Source organism: Salvelinus sp. IW2-2015, linkage group LG8 (assembly GCF_002910315.2).
Source record: "Salvelinus sp. IW2-2015 linkage group LG8, ASM291031v2, whole genome shotgun sequence".
Taxonomy (NCBI): domain Eukaryota; kingdom Metazoa; phylum Chordata; class Actinopteri; order Salmoniformes; family Salmonidae; genus Salvelinus; species Salvelinus sp. IW2-2015.
In genome coordinates, this window is record NC_036848.1 from 26,850,129 (window position 1) to 26,860,923 (window position 10,795).

Consider the following 10,795-nt stretch of genomic DNA (forward strand, 5'->3'; position numbering starts at 1 on the left):
CGGCTCAATCCTCAATCTAGCCCTGCCAGTGCGGGGAGGTGGAATAACCCGCACCGGGCTATGAACACGTACAGGAGACACCATGCGCTCTACTGCGTAACACGGTGTCTGCCCGTACTCTCGCTCTCCACGGTAAGTACAGGGAGTATACGCAGGTCTCCTACCTGACTTCGCCACACTCCCTTTTAGCCTCCCCCCCAAGAAATTTTTGGGTTGTACTCGCGGGCTTCCAGCCTTGCTTCCGTGCTGCCTCCTCATATCGCCTCCTCTCGGCTTTAGCTGCCTCCAGCTCTTCACGAGGGAGGCGATATTCTCCCGGTTGTGCCCAAGGTCCCTTTCCATCCAATATCTCCTCCCATGTCCATGAATCCTTTATGCGCTGCTCCCGTTGCTGCTTTACACSYTGCTTGGTCCGATTCTGGTGGGTAATTCTGTCACGATCGTCTTGCGGTGAGAGAGAGGACCAAGGCGCAGCGTGTGCAAAATACATTCTCTTTTATTTAGAGAAGGGAAAAACACGAAACGAACAATGAATACAAACTAAACAAAACAACAAACGACCGTGAAGCTAACGACGTGAGTGCAATGACAAGCAACAAACGTTCAACATAGACAATTACCCACAAAACCCCAATGCCTATGACTGCCTTAAATATGGCTCTCAATCAGAGACAATGAACCACAGCTGCCTCTAATTGAGAACCAATCTAGGCAGCCATAGACATACAAACACCTAGACAAGACACTGACCCATTTACCATACAAAACCCCTAGACAATACAAAAACACATACATTCCCCATGTCACACCCTGACCTAACTAAAATAATAAAGAAAACAAAGAATACTAAGGCCAGGGCGTGACAGAATGGCGGTATAAATTGGAGATTTTCAACCATGAGAGATCTTTTTCAATAATAATAGACACAATTTTGTGTATTTTACTCACAATATATCCTTTTAGTTAGTTTTCCAACATTGGATCCCTTTAGCGGGATGATTTTCATCAACAACCGCTGAATTGCAGAGCGCCAAATAAAAACAAAATTGCAAAAAATATTTATATTCATGAAATCACAAGTGCAATATAGCAAAACACAGCTTAGCTTGTTGTTAATCCACCTGTCGTGTCAGATTTAGAAAATATGCTTTACAGCGAAAGCAATCCAAGTGTTTGTGTGAGTTTATCGATCACTAGACAAAACATTACAAACACCTAGCAGCAATGTAGATTGGTCACGAAAGTCAGAAAAGCAATAAAATTAATCGCTTACCTTTGATGATCTTCGGATGTTTGCACTCACGAGACTCCCAGTTACACAATAAATGTTCCTTTTGTTCGATAAAGATTATTTTTATATCAAAAAACCTCCATTTGTTTGGCGCGTTATGTTCAGTATTCCACAGCCTTAGGCAGGTCATCAAGGGTTGACGAAAATTCCAAATAGTATCCGTAAAGTTCGTAGAAACATGTCAAACGTTTTTAATAATCAATCCTCAGGTTGTTTTTAACATGAATAATCGATAATATTTCAACCGGACGGTAAACTATTCAATAACAGAGATAAAGAAAATGTCGAGCTACAACGTTCACGCGCATGAACTAATGGAAGGACATTCAGCTATCCACTGACGCGATTTGATAAATCTCGCTCATTTTTCAGAATAAAAGCTTAAAACTATGTCTAAAGACTGTTCACACCCCGAGGAAGCCATAGGAAAATGAATCTGGTTGATATCCCTTTAAATGGACGAAAGGAAGGCAATGGAACAGTGATTTTTCAAAATAAGAGTCACTTCCGGGTTGGATTTCCTCAGGTTTTCTCCTGCAAAATCAGTTCTGTTATACTCACAGACAATATTTTGACAGTTTTGGAAACTTTATAGTGTTTTCTATCCTACTCTGTCAATTATATGCATATTCTAGCATCTGGACCTGAGAAATAGGCAGCTTACGTTGGGAACGTTATTTTTCCAAACATAAAAATTCTGCCCCCTAGCTTCAAGAGGTTAAACTGATCTCAGGCAGAGGATGACCCTCGCTTTTAATTCACTCCTTTTCTGTGTACCCCAGTGAATGAAAGGGGTTCTTAAACAAAAAGTCCATCACATTTTTGGTAGCATTGGCCATTCTACCATTCTGGCAGAGAAAACTGCACACTCGTGCTGGTAGTTAGCTAGCTACTGAAGTTAGCAAGGCAAATTTAAATAAATTGCACTAACTTGACATAAAAATAAAGTTCTAAACCCAAGAAAACAATGTATAATATACCTCCTCCATCTCCTGTCATTTGAAAAAAACTCATTTGAATTGAATAATGTCCCAAAAATGCTCAACTATTACTCTTCACTCTTAATCTCTATCCAACAATGTCACCAAACTTCACAACACATAGAACCCCCATAATGCTCTGTGGCACAATCCCAATACAACACACTAGGTTAATTCTCTGATCCTACATCTATGATTGGATGGACAACATGTCAGCTCATACTGCAAAAGCTTTGATTGATTCCTGACATTTAATCCTAGTAAGAATTCCCTGTTTTAGGTCAGTTAGGATCACCACTTTATTTTAAGAATGTGAAATGTCAGAATAATAGTAGAGAGAATGATTTATTTCATATTTTATTTCTTTCATTACATTCCCAGTGGGTCAGAAGTTTACATACACTCAATTAGTATTTGGTAGCATTGCCTTTAAATTGTTTAACTTGGGTCAAACGTTTTGGGTAGCCTTCCACAAGCTTCCCACAATAAGTTGGGTGAATTTTGGCCCATTCCTCCTGACAGAGCTAGTGTAACTGAGTCAGGTTTGTAGGCTTCCTTGCTGGCACATGCTTTTTCAGTTATGCCCACAAGTTTTCTATAGGATTGAGGTCAGAGCTTTGTGATGGCCACTTCAATACCTTGACTTTATTGTCCTTAAGCCATTTTGCCACAACTTTGGAAGTATGCTTTGGGTCATTGCTCATTTGAAAGAGCCATTTGCGACCAAGCTTTAACTTCCTGACTGATGTCTTGAGATGTAGCTTCAATATATCCGCATAATTTTCCTTCCTCGTGATGTGAAGTGCACCAGTCCCTCCTGCAGCAAAGCACCCCCACAACATGATGCTGCCACCCCCGTGCTTCATGGTTGGGATGGTATTCTTCGGCTTGCAAGCCTCACCCTTTTTCCTCCAAACATAACGATGGTCATTATGGCCAAACAGTTCTATTTTTGTTTCATCAGACCAGAGGACATTTCAACAAAAAGTATGATCTTTGTCCCCATGTGCAGGTTATGCAGCACTGTAGAAATAGCAGCACTGTAGAATAGCAGCACTGTAGAAACTATTACACTCAACGGAACGACTTGATTAGTGTAGTGTTAGCTAGCTACATAGTTGTCTTTGCTGTCTTGTATCTAAGATAACTGTGGAGTCTAGGTAATTTCGGTTTTCTAGGTTAGCTTTTTCTAAGTTAGCTTCTTCTAGGTTAGCGATTTTCTAGGTTAGCTAGCCAGCTATTTTTCGCCCTTTTAACGTAACTTAACGTAATCAACACTGCTAGCTAGCCAGCTAGCCACCGAATAGCAGCACTGTAGAAACTATTACATTCAACGGAACAACGGAACGACTTGATTAGTGTAGTGTTGCTAGCTACATAGTTGTCTTTGCTGTCTTTGTATCTAAGACAACTGTGGAGTCTAGAGTAATTTCGGTTAGCTAGCCAGCTTTCAAAAAAGTCAACAACGCAGGCACTGCTAGCTAGCCTACTTCAGCAGTACTGTATCATTTAATCATCTTAGTCAATAAGATTTTTTGCAACGTAGGCTTAACTTTCTGAACATTCGAGAGGTGTAGTCCACTTGTCATTCCAATATCATTTGCATTAGCGTAGCCTCTTCAGTAGCCTGTCAACTATGTGTTTGTCTATCCCTGTTCTCTCCTCTCTGCACAGACCATACAACCGCTTACACCGCGTGGCCGCGGCCACCCCAGCCTGGTGGTCCAGCGCGCACGACCACGTGGAGTTCCTGGTCTCCGGTAGCCTCTGGAACTGCCGATCTGTGGCCAACAAGGCAGAGTTCATCTCAGCCTACGCTTCCTCCAGTCCCTGACTTCTTGGCACTGACGAAAACATGGATCACCCACAGATAACACTGCTACTCCTACTGCTCTCTCTTCGTCCCGCCACGTGTTCTCCACACCCCGAGAGCTTCTGGTCAGCGTGGTGGTGGCACCGGGATCCTCATCTCTCCCAAGTGGTCAAACGACACCGCTGGTTCTGCTCACACTGCCCTACCCTGTGCTCTGACCTCTTTCTCCCCTCTCTCTCCAGATGAAATCTCGCGTCTTGTGACGGCCGGCCGCCAACAACCTGCCCGCTTGACCCTATCCCCTCCTCTCTTCTCCAGACTATTTCCGGAGACTTCTCCCTTACCTCACCTCGCTCATCAACTCATCCCTGACCGCTGGCTACGTCCCTTCCGTCTTCAAGAGAGCGAGAGTTGCACCCCTTCTGAAGAAACCTACACTCGATCCCTCCGATGTCAACAACTAGACCAGTATCCCTTCTTTCTTTTCTCTCCAAAACTCTTGAACGTGCCGTCCTTGGCCAGCTCTCCTGCTATCTCTCTCAGAATGACCTTCTTGATCCAAATCAGTCAGGTTTCAAGACTAGTCATTCAACTGAGACTGCTCTTCTCTGTATCACGGAGGCGCCTCGCACTGCTAAAGCTAACTCTCTCTCCTCTGCTCTCATCCTTCTAGACCTATCGCTGCCTTCGATACTGTGAACCATCAGATCCTCCTCTCCACCCTCTCCGAGTTGGCATCTCCGGCGCGGCCCACGCTTGGATTGCGTCCTACCTGACAGGTCGCTCCTACCAGGTGGCGTGGCGAGAATCTGTCTCCTCACCACGCGTTCTCACCACTGGTGTCCCCAGGGCTCTGTTCTGGCCCTCTCCTGTTCTCGCTATACACCAAGTCACTTGGCTTGTCATAACCTCACATGGTCTCTCCTATCATTGCTATGCAGACGACACACAATTAATCTTCTCTTCCCCCTTCTGATGACCAGGTGGCGAATCGCATCTCTGCATGTCTGGCAGACATATCAGTGTGGATGACGGATCACCACCTCAAGCTGAACCTCGGCAAGACGGAGCTGCTCTTCCTCCCGGGAAGGACTGCCCGTTCCATGATCTCGCCATCACGGTTGACAACTCCATTGTGTCCTCCTCCCAGAGCGCTAAGAACCTTGGCGTGATCCTGGACAACACCCTGTCGTTCTCAACTAACATCAAGGCGGTGGCCCGTTCCTGTAGGTTCATGCTCTACAACATCCGCAGAGTACGACCCTGCCTCACACAGGAAGCGGCGCAGGTCCTAATCCAGGCACTTGTCATCTCCCGTCTGGATTACTGCAACTCGCTGTTGGCTGGGCTCCCTGCCTGTGCCATTAAACCCTACAACTCATCCAGAACGCCGCAGCCCGTCTGGTGTTCAACCTTCCCAAGTTCTCTCACGTCACCCCGCTCCTCCGCTCCCTCCACTGGCTTCCAGTTGAAGCTCGCATCCGCTACAAACCATGGTGCTTGCCTACGGAGCTGTGAGGGGAACGGCACCTCAGTACCTTCAGGCTCTGATCAGGCCCTACACCCAAACTAGGGCACTGCGTTCATCCACCTCTGGCCTGCTCGCCTCCCTACCACTGAGGAAGTACAGTTCCCGCGCAGCCCAGTCAAAACTGTTCGCTGCTCTGGCCCCCAATGGTGGAACAAACTCCCTCACGACGCACAGGACAGCGGAGTCAATCCCCACCTTCCGGAGACCTGAAACCCACCTTTTTAAGGAATACCTAGGATAGGATAAAGTAATCCTTCTGACCCCCCCCCCCCCCCCCCCTTAAAAGATTTAGATGCACTATTGTAAAGTGGCTGTTCCACTGGATGTCATAAGGTGAATGCACCAATTTGTAAGTCGCTCTGGATAAGAGCGTCTGCTAAATGACTTAAATGTAAATGTAAAATGTTGATATAGGACTCGTTTTACTGTGGATATAGATACTTTTGTACCTGTTTCCTCCAGAATCTTCACAAGATCCTTTGCTGTTGTTCTGGGGTTGGTTTGCACTTTTCGCACCAAAGTACATTCATCTCCAGGAGACAGAACACGTCTCCTTCCTGAGCGGTATGATGGCTGCGTGGTTCCATGGTGTTTATACTTGCGCACTATTGTTTGTACAGATGAACGTGGTACCTTCGGGCGTTTGGAAATTGCTCCCAAGGATGAACCAGACTTGTGGAGGTCTACAATTTTTTTCTGAGGTCTTGGCTGATTTCTTTTGATTCTCCCATGATGTCAAGCAAAGAGGCACTGAGTTTGAAGATAGGCCTTGAAATACATCCACAGGTACACCTCCGGTTGACTCAAATTATGTCAATTAGCCTATCAGAAGCTTCTAAAGCTATTACATAATGTTATGTAATTTTCCAAGCTGTTTAAGGGCACAGTCAATTTAGTGTATGTAAACCTCTGACCCACTGGAATTGTGATACAGTGAATTATAAGTGAAATAATCTGTCTGTAAACAATTGTTGGAAAAATGACTTGTGTCATGCACAAAGTAGATGTCCTAACTGACTTGGCAAAACTATAGTTTGTTAACAAGAAATGTGTGGAGTGGTTGAAAAATGAGTTTTATTGACTCCAACCTAAGTGGATGTAAACTTCCGACTTCAACTGTATGTACTGTCACTGTGGGGACGACGTCATCGATGCACTTATTGATGAAGCCAGTGACTGATGTGGGGTACTCCTCAATGCCATCGGAAGAATCGCGGAACATATTACAGTCTGTGCTAGCAAAACAGTCCTGTAGGTAGCATCTACTTTCTTATTGACCGAGTCACTGGTGCGTCCTGCTTTAATTTTAGCTTGTAAGCAGGAATCAGGAGGATAGCATTTTGTGATGAAACAAACGTATGTGTAGTTGAATTTATTCCGACACTGTGTGACTGTTGTCTTTTTGCTGTCGCTGCCTTATTGTATATCACGGTGGCATATGAACGAATGGGTTATAGAGCAAACAACGCAATTATCACAACATAGGTTGTAATATGGCTTTTTTCCTGGCTTGGCTTCCCAAGTGATGTTACACACACACCGTTACTGCCTATTCTATGTGTACACAAAGTATTTACATTGTGCTGGTATTGAAAATATTGCAGACGGCTTGTCCACTCCATAATGTGATAACAGTTGGAATTTCACCCTTTGCCATTCCCCCCTCCCTCACAACTCCCGAGTGGCGAAGTGGTCTAAGGTACTGCATCTCAGTGCAAGTTGCGTAACTACAGTCCCTGGTTGAAGTCCATGCTGCGTCACATCCGGCTGTGATTGGGAGTCCCATAGGGTGGTGCACAATTGGCCCAGCGTCGTCCGGGTTTGGCCGAGGTAGGCCGTCATTGTAAATAAGAATTTGTTCTTCACTGACTTGCCTAGTTAAATAAAGGTTAAACAAAAATAACAAACGTAAAAAATCTCCCTTTTGAGATGGTTTGTGCCATTAGACAGATGCCCATTGTGTAGAACTGCCCATTTAGACAGACAGAGGGGGTCCAATTATGTGGCAATGGCCCCTTGAAGCGGAGGCTGACACTAGTGGGAATTCTAGTGGGAATTCTCTTATGGCCTCTGAGCAGCATTGTGATAGCTGAACAATTAGTCCTATGTACTGTAATGTGTTATGGTGTTTGTCACCTGCAGAGTTGCAAACTGTAAACCGGCACTTCAACAATGGCTGGTGCTCACAATAGGCCTCTCTAAACCATGTATGTATTCCATGTGTGTTTATCAACCAGGATTCACACCCAGCACTAACACACCTGATGGAAATACTGTCAAAGGATTAATGATAAGTTTAATTGTTGGATCAGGTGTGTGAGTACGGAGCTGGAACAAAAATGTTTCACCCTGTCGGTCTCCGGGGCTGGAGTTGAGGAATATAACCTAATTCCTTTCCCTGGATACTAAATCATTGTTGTGGAAAGAGAGAACAATAATATTTGTTGTGATTTGTTAATAATATCATCATATTCATATTATAGCACCATAGCCACAGGAAGTAGTTTGGGAGTGGCGATGCTGACATTTGTTTTTGGTCTGCGCTACATATGGCTATATTGGTCTGCTAATACAGGACTAGTAAAGGCCCAGTATATATTATTATTTATTTTTTTATTCCGATTTTTCAGAGGGTGCTGCAGCATCCTCATCATCCCTACTTCCCACGGCTATTTATAGCACACACCTATAGGGTTTATCAATGGAAGTTTTCCCTGGCACTGTTTTTCTTTGTTTTTCTTTGTGTGATTATATCTCTATTAAGAGTCAAGGTGGACAGAATGTACACCTCATCCAAAGGATGTACCTACTGACTATGAGTAATTGGGATGAGGGAGAGAGAGGGAGGAAGAGATTTTGAGTGAAAGGCGGTCCAAGTTCCGTGCCATGCTTAGATCCCAGGGTCTGCAGGGGACGTTGCAAAAGTTTACACAGCTTGAAAGGGGGGGGAGAAAGAGAGAGAGAGAGAGAGAGAGAGAGAGAGAGAGAGAGAGAGAGAGGGCGGAGTGAAGAGGGGAAACAGAAACAAACAGAAAGAGAGGAAGAAGATTAAGAGGCACTGCTGAACAAAACTTATCTTGCTTAGGAAACTTGCCGTAAGGAGAGGGGGGGGGGGGGGGGGGGAAACAGTAAGAAAATTAATGAAACAACCCAGACTTACCAATCGCCTTCGTACAACTGTGGGTCTTTGCGAAAACTAATGGGAGTGACTTGCTAGCTGACACTTAGGGCTTATGGGGCTAGATTCCAGGTGATGCACTGCACTAGCACTAGCTATCACATTGAGGTAGAGGGGATCGGTAGAGGGAAGGTGGTGATGCGATCGAGCCGGGGGGCCTGGGCAGGGACAAGGGGGGATCAGGGAGGTTGGTAGGGTGACTAGTTTGAGACACTCAAACAGGGAGGGGACAGGTACGACAGCTCTTTGTTCTGTTGCCGTGGCTCACTCAAAGACGATATGTACCTTTTTACTCGCCGCTCAAACTCACAGTCGAGGTAAGAGCCCTAGTCCTTCTCTTCTCTTCCTTCCTCCCCTATCCTCTCAGACTAGGTAGCGTGGAAGGTTGGGGACTACAGTATATGGTACCGGCCTGCAGCTCCAACTGTTTGACTGACTGATTTTCAACTTTTCTTAGGATGCTTTGTGCTTTACAGTTACTGTAGCTGCTGTCTAGAAAGCACACCATAGTACACCAAAACTTTTAGTAGCTGATCTGCTTCGTTTGCCTGGGTCCACATAATACAACTAATATCTACCTTCAAATCCTCTCATTACCTCTGAAGGCTCCATATATGAAACAGGGAAACAGGGGTGTCTGGTGATCAGTCATTGATCAGTAACGTAGCCATTCATTCAGCTAATAAAATGGCCTGTTTGCTCTGTGGAGGTTAGTATGACTCAGGGATGATAAGAAAGTCTGGATGTGCTGTGCTTGTGTTATTTTCCTAGTAGTCTGGGTAAAGTATGTGAGTGTGTGTTTCAGTGGCGTGTTTCACTAGCGTGGTCCTCTATCATTTTAAAATCATTTATTATCAACAGATAGAACTCACGGGTCTTAATTCCATTATCTTCAATTTTTTTTATGTTCCATCCTTGTTCCAAGGTGACATAAAATGCTTCAATTATTATCACAGTATAATTCAGATATAGTACGGCCTGCATTCCTGAACCTTCTAATACTTTCAAGGGAGCTTAATAAGTGGGAGAAAGAGAGAGGGAGTTACATGAAAAGATCGATTTAAAGAAAGAGCTTGTATAATGTGTAATCCTCTTATAGTACCCTATTTATGCTTTAAATGTTACACATTTTAATGTATGGTCGACCGAATGTATTAATGTACTGTATTATCATTATCATCATATCATACCATCATATCATACCAAAAGTAAACATTACCCAACAATAGTAAAGGTTCTAGTTCTTTCTTTTTCAATAGACCTGACTAGACAGGATTGCTGTAAGCGTTACAGTGCTGCTGAGAAGAAATTAACCACATCCTCATTCATCAACCCATCCCCTCACTCTTTCTCTCTTCCTCCCACTCCCTCTCTCTCTCCCTGTCCTCTCTTGTTCTCTACCCCCTCCCTCTTTATCCCCCTCCATCTCTTTCTTTCTCTCTCTCTCTACCCATCTCGCCTTCTCTTTCCCCCTACTCCTTGTACCCCCTACTCTTTTTCTGTCCCTCTCTCCCCCTTCAGGGAAAAGGCTCGTCTGGCGACAGACTCAGAGCTGGACCAGGACCTCAGTGAGCTGCTGTGCCTGGGGAGCAGCGACACCCTCACCAATGGTAACCGGGCCAACGGGGAGGCCGCTAAGCGCCTGGCCAAACGCCTCTTCACCCTGGACGGCTTCAGGAAGTCCGACGTGGCCCGCCACCTCAGCAAAAAGTGAGCACCTGGCAACTAGCCTTCGTGTGTTATCAATCACTCTCTTTACTCTGCGCTGCTATACATTGTCAATGCTATATATAGTGCATATACTGCTATAATAAGCCTGGTCTGGAACTTATCTTAAACCTCTGTCTTCCTCCGCGGCCCTAAGTTTTCATCTCCATGGCTCAAACCGACTGTGCTGTGTGACTGGGAAAGCTGGTATCTGATTAACATGTCTCTCTCTCTCTCTCTCTCTCTCTCTCTCTCTCTCTCTCTCTCTCTCTCTCTCTCTCTCTCTCTCTCTCTC

The 10,795-nt window shown here is 44.9% G+C and overlaps 1 protein-coding gene across 1 annotated transcript in view; it reads left to right on the forward strand.

Moving 5' to 3' along the window:
• The first annotated feature begins 9,072 nt into the window (after window positions 1–9,072).
• LOC139028088 (PH and SEC7 domain-containing protein 1-like) overlaps window positions 9,073–10,795 on the forward strand; it is a 12,181-nt gene continuing 10,458 nt past the window's right edge. The window contains exons 1-2 of the mRNA XM_070444635.1: window positions 9,073–9,110; window positions 10,315–10,503. Of these exons, the coding sequence (XP_070300736.1) occupies window positions 9,073–9,110; window positions 10,315–10,503 (227 nt within the window). The remainder of the gene's footprint in view (window positions 9,111–10,314; window positions 10,504–10,795) is intronic.